At 34.9% G+C, this 19012-nt stretch overlaps 2 protein-coding genes across 2 annotated transcripts; one reads left to right on the top strand and one right to left on the bottom strand.

Moving 5' to 3' along the window:
- Positions 1 to 4269: 4269 nt before the first annotated feature.
- LOC141708529 (ARM REPEAT PROTEIN INTERACTING WITH ABF2-like) lies at positions 4270 to 14490 on the top strand. The gene is made up of 19 exons (XM_074512195.1): positions 4270 to 4579; positions 5251 to 5402; positions 5763 to 5935; positions 6007 to 6127; positions 6224 to 6298; positions 6415 to 6509; positions 7074 to 7149; positions 7327 to 7434; positions 9160 to 9288; positions 9366 to 9434; positions 9563 to 9622; positions 10155 to 10278; positions 10372 to 10511; positions 12399 to 12462; positions 12554 to 12633; positions 13045 to 13109; positions 13203 to 13320; positions 13400 to 13524; positions 14175 to 14490. Exons 1-19 carry the CDS (start codon positions 4345 to 4347, stop codon positions 14254 to 14256), a joined length of 2091 nt encoding a protein of 696 aa, XP_074368296.1. The 5' UTR covers positions 4270 to 4344; the 3' UTR covers positions 14257 to 14490.
- A 1175-nt stretch (positions 14491 to 15665) lies between these two features.
- On the bottom strand, positions 15666 to 18340 carry LOC141708530 (chloroplast stem-loop binding protein of 41 kDa a, chloroplastic). The gene is made up of 6 exons (XM_074512196.1): positions 17839 to 18340; positions 17604 to 17725; positions 16955 to 17057; positions 16739 to 16874; positions 16288 to 16565; positions 15666 to 16058 (listed from the first exon to the last, which is right to left on the bottom strand). The coding sequence occupies exons 1-6, from the start codon at positions 18223 to 18225 to the stop codon at positions 15876 to 15878; spliced, it is 1209 nt and encodes a 402-aa protein (XP_074368297.1). The 5' UTR covers positions 18226 to 18340; the 3' UTR covers positions 15666 to 15875.
- Between the last annotated feature and the right edge of the window lie 672 nt (positions 18341 to 19012).

The raw sequence follows: 19012 nt of genomic DNA on the forward strand, positions 1-19012 counted from the left end.
GTAGATCCAAAATTTCCAAATCATGTCTACAGGCTTGACAAAACACTTTATGGCCTTAAGCAAGCTCCTAGAGCATGGTATGAGACTCTGACTCAATTCCTTTTGGAAAGTGGATTTCACAGAGGCACAATTGACAATACTTTATTCTACCTCAACCATGGAAATGACTTACTTTTGGTACATATATATGTTGATGATATCATCTTTGGTTATGCAAATACAAAACTTTGTGAAGGATTTTCCAAGTTAATGCAGTTAAGATATCAAATGAGTATGATGGGAGAGTTGAGTTATTTTCTGGGGCCACTGCCACCAAGTTAGATAAAAATACTGGAGTATCAGTAGATATTACTAACTACAGAGGTTTGATTGACTTTTTACTCTATTTAACTGCAAGTAGACTAGATATCATGTATGCTACATGTCTTTGTGCAAGATTTCAGGCTGATCCAAGAGAACCTCATCTAATAGTTGTGAAAAGAATTTTCAAGTACCTCAAGGGTACAACTGATCTAGGATTGTGGTATCCTAGGGAATCAGATTTTAAGCTAATAGGTTACTCAGATGCAGATTTTGCAGGATGCAAAATAGACAGGAAAAACACTTGTGGAAGCTGCCAATTTCTTGGAGGCGGATTGGTTTCTTGGTTTAGCAAGAAACTGAAATCAATTTCCACATCAACTGCAGAAGCAGAATATATTGCTGCAGGAAGCTGTTGTGCACAGATTCTTTGGATGAAGAATCAGTTACTGGACTGTAGGTTAAAATTTTCTAAAATACCTATTTACTGTGATAATCAAAGTGATATTGCTATGACAGAAAATCCAGTTCAACACTCAATGACAAAGCACATCAGCATTATGTACCATTTCATAAGGGAACATGTGATGGAAGGTACAGTGGAATTGCATTTTATTCCAACAGATCAACAACTAGTAGATATCTTCATAAAACCACTATATGAAGCTACTTTTAAAAGACTGGTAAATGAACTTGGAATGGTTTCAGGTTCTTTCTCAAAATTTGTTTAGTTTTTGTTCTTATACATCTGACTTTATGATCAGTGTTTACAGTTTTTCCTATCTCAATGTAATATGTGCTCAAATTGTAACACATTAAACACTACTTATTATCTAATGTGATTCTATAAACTCTGAAAGTGTTTTGAATGTTTTGTGACTATTCAATCCAATGAGAATTATCTTGTTAGATGTTGACTTGGTAGTCTTTAACAAACTATGTATCCCATGTTTGAATTAGTTATTTGTGTGGAAATCAATAACACAAGCAAATTCGAATTTTGATCTTAGTCAAATTTACTTCCTGTATCTTATTACTAAGTCACAAACTAGATTATTGCTTCTTATCTGTCAAATTCTGATGTTAGTAATTCTTAAGGATGAACTACATGACTTTTCACATTCTCTATTTACTGGAGAAATATTCTGATAACAACATTAATTCTGATGGCAGTTGTAACTCAATTACACTGAAAACCCTTTGTCAAAATAATTTCAAAGATGCATAAAATAAGCACAAACAGTTGATGTGGATTCTTGCATAACTTTATTCTACAATAGACTTCACAATTCAAGACATATTTTAAGCATTTTTCTTAGTCATGCCTTATTTCTAAGATATATTGAAGTTTATTAGACTTTAATCTTTATCTGATCATTTGCACATACACACACCATCACTCCATCTGAATGATGAAAATTACTGTGATGATTAAGTTGTTTCTGATAAACAGTTAAGTATTATTTGCATAAATTCTGAGGACAAGTTCTGATTATGTTCTGATGATTAAACTTTGAAGAAACCAGTCAGTATTTGTGTGAAGAAACACATAAACAGTTAGGGATGTGCATTCGGTTAACCGAAACCGAAACCGATTTTTTTTCGGTTAACCGAAACCGAAATATTGGGAAAATCCCTGCCGAAAACCGAACCGAACAATATTCGGTTATATAACCGAACCAAATTTAATTATTCGGGTTATACCGAAAACCGAATTTCAAAACCGAAATTTAATAGAAAATATAAAAATTGCACAAATTTATAAACCATTTCATATAATTTTGCTGATCCAGGTAAGTTGAGTAATATGGGTGTCTCATAGTCTTATAGTTCTGTCTGGAAAACTATAATAGAATACAAATAACAGTTTAGTCTTCATATATATTTATAAATAACAGAGTCAGCGTTGCACATAACAGCTCTAACTTGAAGTTATTTTAAAGCAAATAAATCTGTATATTAGGCTGGTCATTTCAGTTCTAATATGAAAGGCAAGTTATTGCTTAAAATAATTACTGAGCACCAACACTATCACGAGTTTACCACACAAAGAAATGCAGCAAGCTAACAACTATAAGCTAACAACTACGCCGGTAGTGTGGACTGTGGAGGTCGACGCCGGTAGCTTCAGTTTCAATAGCTACAATTGCTTCCTCACTTATATTAGTTACAATATGAAATCAATTACTCTCTCTGTATAACCACACCGTCGGTCTCTCTCCATGTCTGTAAATGTAAAGTGTAGAAAGAAAGGTTAAGTATATAGTATTAGTACAATACAAATGTAATAATAAATTATTATTACATATAAATAAGTTCGGTTAATTTAAACGGTTTTCGGTTAACCGCGGTTAAAAACCGAATTACCGAAAACCGAACTTTTAAAAAATCATTACTGAAAATCGAACCGAATTTCATATTTTGGTTAACCGAACCGCAAAAATATCGGTTATTCGGCTCGGTTTTCGGTTAACGGAACCGGATGCACAACCCTAGAAACAGTCATCCACTTTTTGAGTACAGAAGTCATGTTCTGATGACCGTTAAATTCCGATAATAGTCAAGTTCTGATGCAAATCCTGATGCTTGCGTGACATTATTTATTTACTTGACTTATTTTTGATATTTACTGTAACGGTTATATTTCTCAGAAAAATAATTAGGTGAGATAAAAACAGTCATAATCATTTGTTAGTGGGTTGCGTGTTGGTTTTGGTATGTGTAGGTGTGCAATAATTACTGCATGTTTACTGTGCCCACTATTTATGTTTTAACTGATTACACGCTGCCAGGTGTAAAGCTGCTGGTTCTAATTCACAAAAAGAGACGTTTTCATGTGCAGAGTATAAATATTAGAGATAAAAGATTATACAATCTTTTACCCACTCATTTACTCTATTCTCTCTCTCTCTCTCTCCCTTATTTTCTTACGTTCTCTTACATGCATTTTATCAAACACTTTGCAAACACAAAATTTTCACTTGATTTTTTAACAGAAATGGCACCAAAGGATGTTATTTTTAATGGAACTAAGTTTGTCCCAAACAACTACTCTGCTATCTTGAACAAAGATGAAACTCCTTCAAAACTTCACTTTGTTCAGGATTTCTTGGCTCACAGTGAGATTGGGTATACTCTGACCCAACCTCAAGCAATCTCTGGTAAACAAGTGCTGGAGTTCTGGAAGGCTGGAATCTATGATGATGGAGGTGAAACTGGATCTTCAAGCATCATCTTCTCATCAGGAGAAAATGAGTATATGGTAACTGTTACTACAGTGAGACAGACTCTTCATCTGCCTGAAAACTACACTTACAACTCAGCACTTGGAGAATCTGTTCTTCAGAACATGATGGCAAGATTGGGATATGAAAAAAGTTTGTCCAAGTTAGGACAATTGAAGAGGCCTTATATCAGGAGGGAATGAAACTTCTTCTTTGATAAAATAAAATAAGTATATTTAATAGAATAAAATAAAAATGTGATTATTAATAACTAATAAATTACTTTTTCCGGTTATAGTACATTATCTTTTCTATTTTATCTTACAAATTCGAAGTTCTTTTCAAAAAATAATATAAGGTAATGTTATTTAATAAAATAATAATCTTATAATTATCAAATCCAACCAATAACAATTTTAAACTAAAACATAATTTCAGTTAAATTCAAATTACATAAAAAAGTTAAAAATTAAAAAAATGTGCACAAACAAGTTTTAAAGTATAAACAAATACTAATAAAGCATAAATTCAAATTAAATATTGGTAAAAATACTAAATTTGCTCGACATAAAGAAATTGCAAAGAGCTAAATAGTAGCATAATTTGCTCGACATTAACAAGTAAAAATAATGGCGGGAGTACACTGATGTAAAATCCCCCCCTCTAATTTTGAAAAACGCGGGCGCTTAATTTTTAATCATTATAAGCATAAAAAACACACACAAATATTACCAACACACTTGCTTTGACAAAACACGATAAAACCCCCCTTTCTTTCCCATTTTACCCCCCCTTCTCTCTCTCTCTCTCTCTCGTGTAAATGGAGAACCAGAAGCGGCCAGAGCAACCGACAACGGCGGCAAGGAAGAGCCTAAAGAGAAAGCTCGAAGAAGATTTCGCCGAAGATCACGACGAGTTTTGCGTCGCTGAACAAGATCTGGTTCGAGAGGTTGAGGCGCAAGTTGAAATTTTAAATACTTGTAGGACTTCGATCGAGGCGGATCGAGCTTCGGCTAAACGCGCGATTCACGTCGTCTCTGAATACGCTAAAATCGGTAATTTTTACTGAATTTATCTGGTATTAATATATCGAGTTTTTACTGTTTATATGCTTGTATCCGTGTTAAGTTATTTTGATTTTCTGTTGATTTGGTGAATTTTGTTGTGTGATTGTCAGATTTTGTCGATTTGCGCTGGTTAGGGTTTTCGAGTTGATTCAATTGAGGTTTTGATATTGTGTGTGTGTTGTGTTGATTTGATGATTTTTGTTTTGTGGATGTTATAATTTGTTGATTTCCGGTGGTTAGGGTTTTGGAGTTGATTTAATTGAGGTTTTGATATTTTGTGCGGTGTGTTGATTGGTGATTTTTGTTGTGTGATTGTCAGATTTTGTCGACTTGCGGAGGTTAGGGTTTTCGAGTTGATTCAATTGAGGGTGGTGGTTAGGGTTTTCGAGTTGATTTAGTTGAGGTTTTGATATTTTGAGCGTATGTTGATTGGTGATTTTTGTTGTGTGAATGTTAGTTTTTGTCGATTTGTGGTGGTTAGGGTTTTGGAGTTGATTCAATTGAAGTCTTGATATTTTTTGTCTTTGTGCGTGTGTTGATTGGTGATTTTTGTTGTGTGAATGTTAGATTTTGTCGATTTGCGGTGGTTAGGGTTTTCGATCTGATTTAATTGAGGTTTTAATATTTTGTGTGTGTGTGTGTGTATTTGTGTGGGGCAGAGGAGTATGTGAACTTGATTGTGAAGACTGGAGTGGTTACGGTGTTGGTGAAGCATCTTGAGGCGCCGCCGCAATTAGAGGATGGACCCCAGCCGTACGAGCATGAGGTCGAGAAAGGGAGTGCGTTTGCACTTGGACTTCTGGCGGTCAAAGTAATTATACTTTTAAATTGTTATTGTTTATCTGTCGTTTTTTTAATTTTCTTAGCTGTGCTTTGATTAAATTTTATGATTCTAGGATGCTGTAGTTTAAAGTTTTTTGGTAAATAAGTCGGTAGAATTTTGTTTTATCTGACGTGTGAGTAATATTGTTTAGCTTCTAAAATTAAAGGTGATATGTATAGATTCATTTTAGTTCTATACAAGGTAATTTTTTTGTGATATTTATATATTTACAAACTTTCAATATACAGCATGACTTCTATATCCTCAAAAAAATCGAATACAATAAGCATTCAATATGCATTTTTCTCAGTAATTTGAAATTCTTTGGCCGGCTTTGTGTTTTGACAGCCAGAGCATCAACAACTCATTGTTGATGCTGGAGCACTTCCCCATCTTGTGACTATTTTGAAAAAGCACAAAGGCAGTCAAAGTTCTCGAGCACTCATCGGTGCTATAAGGAGAGCGGCAGATGCAATTACCAATCTTGCTCATGAGAATAGCCGCATTAAATCACGTGTCAGGTTTTGTTACTTTGCCCATACTAGATGCAACCGAAAATATTATGTGTTAATTACATATGACTTGTTTTCAGGACTGAACATGGGATCCCTCCCCTTGTTGAATTGCTCGAGTTTCCTGACCCAAAGGTGCAGAGAGCAGCTGCTGGGGCCCTGAGGACTCTTGCTTTTAAAAATGATGAAAATAAAAATCAGGTTAGTAAATTCCTTTCAAAAGACTACAGTTTCCTATGAAATCTACAATCTGTATGGCAGAAGTTGATTTAAATTACCTCTTCCCCTCATTTTCAGATTGTTGAATGCAATGCCTTACCTACCCTTATTTTGATGCTTCGTTCTGAGGATATGTCTATACATTATGAAGCGGTTAGTTGGATTCTCAATTTCAAATGCCAAATTTATTGCGCTTCATATGTTTGGCTGGATAAAACTTAGCTTTACTTCAGCTGGGAACTTGAAAATTAATTAAATTGGTTTACTAGGTTGGTGTGATTGGGAATCTAGTGCACTCATCTCCAAACATCAAAAAAGAAGTTCTTCAGGCTGGTGCTTTGCAACCAGTTATACGATTACTAAGGTATTACTGCATCTGTTTTCAGCACTTGCTTGTACAGAATTCAAGCTAGAATTTGGTCATATAACTTATTTTATCTGGTGAGTGTGTGTTATCCTCCGGATCCTATTGTTACCAGGAATATTGAAAACAAAGCGAATATCATGATTTGCTTGTAATACTCAGTTTTAGAATAATTTCTCGTGACAAATAGATGTTTAGTATGATACCAGGATCTCCTCCAGGTATGAGCAGGTTTTTCTGTCTGTGTAAAAGCTTATCACCCTAATTAGAAGCTGATCTATCTTTGAGGTACTTGGACAGTTGTAATGTCCTAGTGTTTAGCTTAAAATATTTTGCTGTGACGTTGGCTTCACAGGAAAAAACAAATCTCTTTTCTTTTATTTGGTATCAATGGCTTTATGTAATTATTGTTTTCACTGTTTCTCTCCAGCTAGTACTGTTTGGATTTCATTTTTGGAACTTTTAATTTGTAGTTTGCACAACACAATTTACTTCCTGAATGGTACTTTTTACACCACTCCACCTTTATCTATATTTTCTAATACCTAATTATTGCAATTACAGTTCCTGCTGTTCAGAGAGTCAAAGAGAAGCTGCTTTGCTCCTTGGGCAATTTGCCGCCACTGACACAGACTGCAAGGTAGACATATTTGGCTTTAACCACAATTTTTAAAGTAGCCGTGGAAATGATATAAAGCTTTTTCCCAACATTACTGTAAATTTCTATTATCTATTAATACACTAAATTGCTGTTTCCATTCTCTGCACCTTATTTAAAGCAATGTATGTTGGATCATATGAAAAATAAATTGTGCAGGTGCACATTGTTCAGAGAGGTGCTGTTGGCCCACTGATTGAGATGCTTCAGTCGCAAGATGCTCAACTAAAAGAAATGTCAGCCTTTGCACTAGGAAGATTGGCACAGGTAAATAATCTTCCGCATTATTCTTTCTTGTGCCTCGTCTCATCTGGTATATTGAGGTGGACAGGAAAACAAAGTTTCATCAATCCTTTGCTATCTCTAATATATAGTTGCCTCTGAATTTTAGCCTTGGAATGATTTGTGCACCACTTGTTAATTCCTAGACACATTTGCTTATAAATGTGGAAGTTCTTCCTTTTTTTTAAATTTTATTTCAACATTCTGTATGAAGTGAGAACCATTTATGGTAAACTTGACATGCATACTTTCTTTGGTAACGGGGCGGGCGCCGCATTCAGGGCAAGTAATCTCTTTATCATGTCTTATTAAAAAGTCCCAATATAATAAAATAAAAATATTAAATGACATGAAAATATTTCTAAATTTTATTACTAATTCTTTATGAAGAAATAGTTAAGTAATAATTATATAAAAAAGTGTCAGTACAGAAAATATCATACAGAGTCTTCTGTAAATATATTTTATCTAGAGAATATGTAATAGCATTAATAAATACCATATAATAGAATATATTTTTATATTTGTTGAATTCCCGTATCCCTGCACTCCTGCACCCGTGTCCTTGCTTCTTAGCCCCTCACAGTAGCAAACCCATCACTAAGTTTCATCATGAACTGCAACAATTTGTGATCTTGCTCCATCTGCAACACCTTTTGTGTAACATTACAAGTGCAACAAGGGGATTACTGTCACTCATTGCATCCCAAACTGCTTTAATTTCAGTCGAAAAAATAGATACACTTTTAGACCCTGCTCTAAATCAGTCAATTGTTGCTCCAATGAAAATCTATCATCCAAATCGAGCCATATCTCCCTTGCTGTCTTAAAAAACATCACACTCCTGGAAATAGCATCATCCAAATTACGCAGTAACCAAGAACAAACCAAGTCATTGCATCTCTCCCAGGCCTTAAACTCAACAGAAGTAGAAGCAGGCCTGTTTACAGTAGCATCAATAAAACCTAGCGCGTTTTAGCAGAAAGACCAAGCACAATAAAGCATTTTCAATTACTATAACCTGTTCCATGAACTTAACTGAAACTAACTGCCTCGTATTAAACTCTGTACCCGCCTTGCTATAGCCTGCTCGTGATCTGATAGACTTGGTATTATTTTTCTTTCATCAGCTGGTTTTCTACTTTGCACCATTCTAATACAGATTTGCCTATGGCCTCTAGAAATGTGACTAATCACTTCCTGCTGTGATGTTAGTTTTTGTGTATTTACTTAAATACATCTTTGCGTACTACCAACCTGTAATTATTTGGTTGGATGCTGTGTTAATAAACTCATCCTATTTGGATTCTGTTTCTCTTCTTCCTGATTAATTACGTGGTTTACGTCCGCTTGTCTTAATTTTTGACATCCACGGTCCACCTGATGTCAACCCAAATGGCTCAGTGTATATGATAATCTTGTAGAGGCTTGTATAATTGCAAATCCAGAATCAAAAAAGTTTTTGTGATTATTCCAGATAAAATCAACCCTTACCTGTAAAAACTGAGGTGCCTAATAAGATACTTGGTGTACAGATACTAGGTGTACTAACAAGTTTCTATATATTTATTGATCATATTCATGTTTTATTCCGCATATGGCATGTTTGAAATTTATGTTCCTTTAAAAAGCACAATTAAGTAAACAAGCACTCTATTGTATCACTTACAATGCTTTTTTTAAGTTGCTGCAAATATTTCTATCTTTTAGGATACACACAACCAAGCTGGTATTGCCCACAGTGGTGGTATAGTGCCATTGCTAAATCTTCTTGATTCAAAAATTGGATCACTGCAGCATAATGCAGCTTTTGCACTATATGGACTTGCCGATAATGAGGTATTATGTTTTCTTTCTATTGCTATATAGAATTTCACATTAATTTCAGTGTTCTCACTGCTCTTTATACTACATAGGACAACGTCGTGGATCTTATTGTGGTCGGAGGAGTTCAGAAACTTCAGGGCGGAGAATTTCTTGTCCAAGTAATTTACTCTTACCTTTCCATGTTACCTTGGAAATTACTTTAGTCTAGAAAGTTTTATATTCTTGTTCTTAGGGGGTCTATCTCAAAAATCTACTGTCTCTAAATGAGAAGTTTATGTGCCTGCAGCCAACTAGAGATTGCGTTTCAAAGACACTGAAGAGATTAGAGGAGAAAATTAATGGACGAGTAAGTTTCTACCATGAATGATACTTTAACCACCCCTCTTTCTCTCTCTCACACACATAAAACTAATTTTTATGTGAGAGGCCTCAAGGAACTACCAGTTGGGGACCCTGTCAATAAGAACTTCCTTTCTATATTGTAATTTTTATATTCCTCTTTTATACTGTTTCTCCTTGATTCCTCTGATACATTTGGTGTTATCTCCTTTCTGTTAATATCTTTACCCCCTCTAGCAAAAAAAGATCTGCAAGGTTTTTTTTCCCTTTTTATTCTTTTAACTCCAATATATAGGTAATTCTACTGAGTAAGCATTAAGCTATTATTTTGAGTGTCTTAGGTAAAATTTGAAAGAGGTTTTTAATTGATTATTATTGAAGACTTTGTAAGATATACTCTGCCCTTTGTATATAGGTGTGCAAATATCTTCTTAGTCTTGATTAAGTAATTACTCTTGCCAAATTTCAGTTGTGCAAGCTCAAATAAGCATCTCCATTTAATATATATATATATATATATGTACTGTATCATGTTTCAGGTACTGAGCCATTTGCTGTACTTGATGCGGATATCTGAGAGATCTGTCCAAAGAAGAATTGCTTTGGCTCTTGCTCATCTCTGTTCACCTGATGATCAAAGCTCAATATTTGTTGATAGCAGTGGTAAATATAGTGGACCACTGTTCATTAAAGCAGAGTTTTCAAGGTTTGCAATTAGGATAGTGACTTATTCCATTTGCATTCTTGATGTTGCAGGACTAGATTGTCTTTTAGAACTTCTATTGTCGTCAGATTTGAAACTTCAACGTGTTGCTTCGGTGGCTTTACACAAGTTGGCGGACAAAGCCCGCTCACTTTCTCCGGTAGATGCAGGTCCTGCATCCCCAATCACACAGGTACATTTAGTTGTTTTCTGGTATTGTAATTGGATTCACATTGCTTCTACAATTTGTTGTGGTTCATCTTGGTAAGTTTAAGACTTTAAGTTATTAATTAGTTTGTAATTTTTCACTGGAATATTTGTTTCATTTGCAAAATAATGTATATGCTTTTCTAAACTGATGTTAGGAAACATAATAAATAGGATAATTATTAAATCAGTTACAAATCTGAATAATTAGTGTGTGAATCAGTTATGGATTTCAAAGGGAGGATTTGGTGGGAATAATAATATTTTAGCTTTAATTTAGGGATTGTGAGTAGAGGTTGAGGTTATAAATAGGGAAGCCATTTATATGTTTGGGGAAGGAAGAAATAAGATTGACTTATGTGTGTTTGTGGAGAGTGGGTGGTCTCTCGAATACCACCTAGTTGTGTGTGCGTGTAATTATCAATAAAAGAATTCGTTTCTTTTTATATATATATATCCAAAGAGCGGGCCTGGACAGGTCCTAACAGTGGTATCAGAGCACCTCTGTTCTTGGGGCAACGACAAGTGCAAAACAAGTTGAAAATCGAATCGACGACTTCCAGGGAATTTTTTTTGTAAAGATGCAAGCAAAATTTTTGAAGTTGGATATTGAAAAGTTTCAAAATGACATTTCTTTCCTCAAAGAAGGTATGGTTGCCATACTTACAAAAATGGACAACTATAGTCGCAAGACTACTGGACCATCTCCGCCTGCTCGTGAAGATTCGCAAGACTTGGAACAGGCCAAGAAGTCGGTCCACGAAATTGAGGAGAATCTGAATGGAATACAAGCGAATGACAGAGAGCTTAAATCAGATTTTCAAAAAATTGATTTTGGAAAATTTCAAGAAGATGAAAAGGCTCGTCAGCAACCACCAATATTGGAGGTTTTAGGGCAGACTCCGTTAAATTCTAATAGCGGCAACAACAAAGAACAAGAGACTTGTTTGTTTGATGTCTCATCGCCTCCAAACTCATCTATGGACTCTTTATCACAAATACTTGAAATAGTCATATTCGAAGGCTTAAAACTTGAAGGTGGGTCGTTGAAGGCTGAAAGTTATTTTGACAATTATTTTGAATTAGTAAACCTCTCAACGCCAACTAAGAAGGTCTGGTCGGCTGTAGTATACTCTGTAGTATACTCGAGAAATGATCTTTTGTTCTTGGACTATTGCGGGAAATGTCAGCGGCCTTCTTGTAACTGGGAGGAATTTAGAAAATTATTGGCGGAGAGCCAGGGGTTCTCGATTAGAAAGAAAAGGAAAAAGAAAGAATGAAACTATTTTCTCATTTGAACCTTGAGGACAAGGTTCAAGTTTGGGCGGCCGGTAATGTTAGGAAACATAATAAATAGGATAATTATTAAATCAGTTACAAATCTGAATAATTAGTGTGTGAATCAGTTATGGATTTCAAAGGGAGGATTTGGTGGGAATAATAATATTTTAGCTTTAATTTAGGGATTGTGAGTAGAGATTGAGGTTATAAATAGGGAAGCCATTTATATGTTTGGGGAAGGAAGAAATAAGATTGACTTATGTGTGTTTTTGGAGAGTGGGTGGTCTCTCGAATACCACCTAGTTGTGTGTGTTTATCAATAAAAGAATTCGTTTCTTTATATATATATATATACAAATATAAGGACTGGACATGTCCTAACAACTGATTATTGTTTAGTTGGAATAGCTTTATTAATTGTTTTTTGATAATGTGCGTGTGTGCCACAATTTAAAACCACATAGTTCTAAGTAAACAGCATGCAACCAAAATAGGATGAGTGACAATATTGTTCCTGTGTTATTCCGTGTTGAGGGAATTGAGCATTGAACTGGTATTTTTTTTAATGGTTTTTACCACATTTGTGGTGCAGGTATACTTGGGGGAGAAGTTTGTTAACAATTCTACATTGTCAGATGTTACCTTCCTAATTGAAGGTAAACTTATTATTTTTATGGAGAAATTTAAATGAATCAAAGCAGCTGCTCCTTTCTCTGTGCTAAGTTTTGTTACTCTTTTATTTACCAGGTAAGCGGTTTTTCGCCCATAGGATATGCCTTCTTGCTTCTTCTGATGCATTCCGGGCAATGTTTGACGGTGGTTACAGGGTATTGGCTTCTTTATCACTTTAGATGTTTATGGCTTCTATTTTGAATAAGTAATGGGTTTGGGACATGTATCTTTTTTGCAATTCCACACCCGATTATGTGTTTCATATGCACCGGTCAAATATTAATATTCTTGAAAGATATTACTTTTCATATTAATCCTCTTCTTTTAATGTAAAATTAAAACGAAATAAACAAAGGTGAAAATGTGGAAGTTGTTCTGGTATATAAGGTTGTGGTCTCTATTACTTGGGAATCCACAAATTGGTCATGTAATGGTTAGATGTGCTCCACTGCTGAATATTGAATAAGCAGTGGAGCAAGATACACAGTTGGATGTCTAAATTTGTTTCCTCTTGATGGATTATTATTCTTACTGCTGCTATGTAATTTTCAACGGAAACATTGTAGGAAAGGGATGCCAAGGACATAGAGATTCCTAATATTAGGTGGGAAGTATTTGAGCTGATGATGAGGTGCAGTTGTTTTTCTCTTGGTAGTTTGTATCAAATAAGAAATAGTCCGTGTGTACTCCTGATATTCTAATTTCATCTGTCTTCTGTGTACAGATACATATACACAGGATCAGTTGTTGTGAGTTCGGATGTGGCACAAGATCTTTTGAGAGCTGCTGATCAATATCTTTTAGATGGGCTTAAGCGTCTGTGCGAGTGTACCATTGCACAAGTGAGTGAATTGCTATCGTGAATTGTAATCTTGTATGTTTGTGTGTTGATGTTGACCATGTATATTATGCTCTCTATAGGATATATCGGTGGAAAATGTCTCGCTCATGTATGATTTATCAGAGGCTTTTAATGCCATGTCGTTGAGGCACACATGCATTCTGTTTGTATTGGAGAAGTTTGACAACTTGATTGCATTCCCCGGGTATGTAAACCATTGTTTTTTGGCTGTTCCATCCATAATTTATTACTCAATTCCTAAAAATATTGATATCTGTATGGGAAGAATTCAGAGTGTAGCATAAGTAATTACTTTCATGTAGTTGTCGTGCATTAACCGTGCATCATGCTTTGAGTACTTGACTAAACCAAGGGTTCTTTCCAACTTTCAGCTAAAAAAATGGATATAATTTATTGCATCATATTGCTCAGCAGTTTTAATTTCCCAATTAGCAACCAGGGGAAAATTGCTTGATTTTGCATTCCGCCATTAGCTTTGCTATGTAAAGGAAACCCTAAATGAAGCCTTCCTAGTTCCTAGAGTGTGCATGCTTGGGGGTTAGTGGGATGATGACAGGACATCTACATAGTGAAACAGGTTTTATATTGGCACAATCTAACAATCAAATCAGTTGCGTTCAAATAAATTTATGAACTTTTGGTCCATGAAACTATTTTGTAAGAAGTAAAACCCAGAAAGTGAAAAATATCTTGTCGCTCTTCTGATTAGTAGCAGTGTAGCACCAACACTTTCATCATAATATCTTTTGAAATATCCATATTACATTGATTTTACATCAGCTATTTGTTTACACCCTACTGATGATTACTTTCTGTGGACATGTTAAATGTCAGGTATTTTGACCTCATCCGCCGTGTTCTACCGGAGATGCGTAACTACTTTGTAAGAGCACTTATTAGACCTATCCAGGCTTAATTGGCAGTGTAAAACTTGTTGGTGCCGCAAGTGTTGATTGGTTATTTAGTAAACTAACTAGAAGAGAGATTGTATAGGTGTTCCGAGTGTTCCTTTGTAACCTTTGAAGAAAGGGACGGAGCAAACTTGGCTGTTAGTCTTAACCTGGAGTAAAATTTGTATTGGCTTCCTTTTCATGCGAATTCCAGATCCCAACTCCTTTCTAAACATAGTTCTTTATTCTTCTTTCTTGAATTTTTTCATTGCCGTATAATTTTTGCATTAGGTTATCAGATGTTCATTTTGTACGTGTGAAAAGTCAAAATAATACACTTAAAACATTAAAAGATTTTAAAATGTTTATTAAATCGAAAGGAGGCGAGTTCATTTGCAAAAAAAGTGTAAAAACATTGTGCATGAGTATTATATACTTTGCAGTTTGCAAACTATGAAGGATGTAGTTTCCTAAAAGATATTTGTGCAACTTATATCACAACCATATTCTCTGACAATGCCGAGCGTGCCGGACCGAATTTTTGACGGGCCGGTTTGCTCAGCACTGAACTCGTGAACGGCCCGTGAACCGTGTCAATTAGAGAAAACAAAAACCCATGAATGGCCCGCGAATCAAGCGAGTCAAGCAGTTTAGGCGGTTCAGGCGAATAACACACTAATAAAGCATTTTACTTTTGGTTTTTAACACATGTATGCTATAATGCAAATGCCAGACGGTTCAACTCGCGAATTCAAGCGGTTTGGCGGGCCGATTTTAAGCAGTAGAAGTAACTCCAAAGGAGGATCAAATCCACGAATCATTGCATCGTGAATTTCAAAAAAGTTATAGTAGATGTCGTTACAAGGCGAAGTGCACAAGACCCAAGCTATCTTGCGAATCATACAATTGTCAGCCATTCTTGACATAGATAGATCTTCGACCACAACATAAACATAAGAATAAACATAATACTCCCCCAGTACTGAAAGATGAAAAAGAAGAATTTGGTGAAGTAAAATTGATGTACTGGGTTGAAATCACAGGAGAAGAACAATCTAATAATGTAAGAGGCTGATTAAACTATCTAAGTGCGCGTCCACTGTTATAATCATTCTGTGAACTTAAGTCTCCCATAGAAATATAATGTAATGGAAGAGAAGAATAATTATTCTTTTCCAGGCGGTTTGGCGGGCCGGTTCCGGGCACGTGATGTGCCAAGTTACACGAATTTTACGTGAGCCGAATTCCGATCGGGCCGAGCCAAACCGTTCGTTAGGCCGGCTCTACTTCCAAGAGTCTGTAATGGAGGAGAGTGCAGTAATATAAACCTTGTAATTTGAGCAGCATTGTTTTGTATAAATATTTTTTTACAAGTTGGTTTCTCAAAAAATAGACAAATTAAATTTCAATTTTTTTGGATATAGTTAAAAGCACATGCACAAAATAAATTTAAAACTGAAGGATATTTTTCCACCAAGTGTGACGGAAGAATTTTTTGTTTTTAAAATTTATTTAAACAATGGGAGGAAGGGGATGGGGGATGCAACCGGAGTTCATTTTGGGGATCAAATCTGAGTTGATTGCAACAAGGGAAGGGGAAATGATATGGGGAGGGGGTAATGGGGATTAGTGGTGAATTTGGTTATTACGCAGCAACCGGTACTTTCAATGATTCCAGAATCTTATCATCCAATTCAAATGCCATTGCCTTTTTGTCTCTTCCAATCTTAACATACTCCTCAAATCTCTCCTTCAAGTCTACCGGAAGGTTTGTAGCTGAACTCCAACCTAGAATGTCCTTGGCTGCCCTTGGTTCAGCATAAAAGTGCTGCAAAAGTATTTTAGCATTACAATTCAAATTTATGAACTTTTGCATATCTTGTTTATTATGCTAACCAAGGCCCGATTTATTTAATTTTCCACTTCATCCAGGTAAGTTGAGTGCAAGGACATATTTGTTTCCCAGTAGTTCTCCATATGAGTTGAGATTTAAGGAAGGTAACGTTGTTGTATGATCTAATTTGAGGTCAATAAAGGAAGTAAAACTTTCATCTTACCATATTCCGGAATGGAAAAGCTTTCTTTGCATCAAAACTAAGAGCTTTTGGATCGTAATGAACAATTTCAACAGGTAGGCCAGCGGCTTGAGCACATAATTTGGCCATTCCATCCAGTGTCACAGCACGATCGCTAACACAGTTGAAGATCTTACAGCTTGCAGCAGCTGGATTCTCAACTGCCAGAGTTAGCATAGATGATAAGTCCTTCACATGGGAGATGTTGGTTAGTTGCATTCCGGATCCAGGAATCAGAACTGGTCTTCCACGAACAATGCCTGTTCAAATTTAAAAGCCTCATGTCAAATAATACAACCCTACGAAGGCTTATGCTTTCTAGAGTCTAGACTTTGTATGAGCAAGGACTTGAAAAAAGTTAAAACCACGGAGGACTTTGGACATCCTGAAAACAGATTAACTTCTAAACTTATAGCTTTAACTCTGCACTTACGATCGAAGAACCACTCCTCACAATCCTTGTTGTTACCAGATCCAATCATGTACTGTGGACGAAATGAGGCCCAATTATCAAAAATCTCTGACATGTATTTCTCTACACCAACATGACCTGCATCTTTTACAGCATCCTGCGATAGAGCTCAAATTTTAGTCCAAAGCAATTTTCCTTTATAAATGTAACTTCTGAAGTCATAATGTATTACATTACCCCTTCAACATGAGGTTGCTCGTCAGCTGGCTTGTAAATTCCTGCACTACTTATAAACAAAAACTGCTTTGCACCAGAACTCTTGGCCCAATCTGCCACTGGCCTATGAATAAGTTAGAAAATGTAGCTTAGCAAACTCCGTAAGATCTAATAGATTAAGTGAACCAGAGAAAACCATAATCTTTATTATGGTTTCTCAGTCACTTGCAGTCTGAAAAACAAAACTAGGAATAAGCTAGGATATGTAAATTTAAAATTTCATTTGTCTTTTACAACCAAGAATTACAACTAAGATAATGATGCATATCAATAATTCATTGTCATCTCTAACCTTTTCCTCACCATAAACAGCAAATATTGACTAAATAATTTATAGTCATCTCTAACCTTTTCCTGGTCTAAATTGAATTAAAATTTGGAGGAGTGGAGACAAGAGGAAGATGATTATAGTCCTACTTCTGACTAATAGATATTTTATGAAACACAAATTAATTTAAATTGCTAATAATTTGTCTCCAAACAAAAACTTGAATATATTTAAATTCCTAATTTGTAATATATATGCCATTCTAATTCTTATCTTTTGTTGCTATAGTTAAATTAAAATGATAAGGCCTACACAATAAAAGAATGTTTGGTGGCTACAAACCTCACAGCATCCAAGTCCTTGCCATTGTTATCCAACACCACATCGAAACTTGATCCCTCCAAAACTGTCCCAATATCTGAGGGGTTACCCCATACTGTCTTGCCACCAGCACTAACTATTTCCTACAAAATTATATAAATATAACTTTGCATAAATCATAAAGCAAACAACACAATATTCATGAAAAATAAATTACTAGCAAGATAAAGTAAGAGTAGAATGATGAAATGTTTACGGAGAATCGGCTAAATGGTGGTTTGTTCATCTTATCAGAACTTTCTTCACCAACAGTCATGATGGTAACTTGATGACCAGAACCCAAAAGTTGTTTTGCAAAATAGAAACCAATGACTGCATGCCCACCGGCATTAGTATTGACTATAAGCACATTCTTCTTGGCACTAGCCTTGACAGTGAAAGAAGTGAAAGATGAAATGCACCTTGAGACATTATTATTTTTTGAAGTGCCAAAGAAGAGAGAAGATGAAGAGATGGAAAGTGAGGAGGAGAGAGAGTGGGATGGAGTAAAAGAGAGAGAAGGTGCAGATGGGATTATGAGTTTAGAAGAAGGAGTGGTGAACAAGTGGAGGGAACAAGATGAGGAAACTGATAGACTGGCCATTTGTAAGTGTTAATATTTTTGCACTTCTTGATCTTGATCAATCTTATGACCAACCACCAACTCTTATATGTTGTGCTTGGGCATTAGCCAGAACCGGAGTTTTCTAACCGCTCGTCAGTTTGTCTACTTGTGTGGTGTGAGTTGCGATTTTATTATTTTTGGTCTTGTAGCTCAGCCCTTTCAATTTAATTTTTTAATATTTATATACTTGTTATTGTCATAGTTAGCATGTGTTGGCTGTGTTGGGACTGTTAGAATATATGTTTATATTTATTATTATCAGTGACATAGCCCTTACTTTGCACACACAAAGAGCTTCCTATATACAAATTTAATTTTAAAATATACTTTTATAGTTATTAAAAATATACTTATATTAATATTCATATTAGCCAGAGTAGCATATAAATTAAAATTAGGTTGTACTTTTTTAATTATTAAAAATATATTTATACTAATATGTCATATTAGCCGGAGTATCATATAAATTAAAAATAGATGATATAATTTTTTTTAAAAATAAGTGAAAATTACTATATTTAATAGTTACAGTTTATTAATTAATTTCTTTTAAAATGTTAAAAATTATTGTTTTTTTTTTAAAAATTTCGAGTTAATAAATTGTGTCACAAAATTTATTTTTCATATAATTTAATTAAAAAATAATTACGATCCTCATAAAATAAAGCTAAAATTTTAGGATTTTAGAATGATTATAATATTATATAACATGAATATATATATTTTAGTTTTTTATCATAAAATATATTTGGTTTTAATATATATA

The sequence above is a fragment of the Apium graveolens genome, chromosome 2, assembly GCF_009905375.1.
Source record: "Apium graveolens cultivar Ventura chromosome 2, ASM990537v1, whole genome shotgun sequence".
Taxonomy (NCBI): domain Eukaryota; kingdom Viridiplantae; phylum Streptophyta; class Magnoliopsida; order Apiales; family Apiaceae; genus Apium; species Apium graveolens.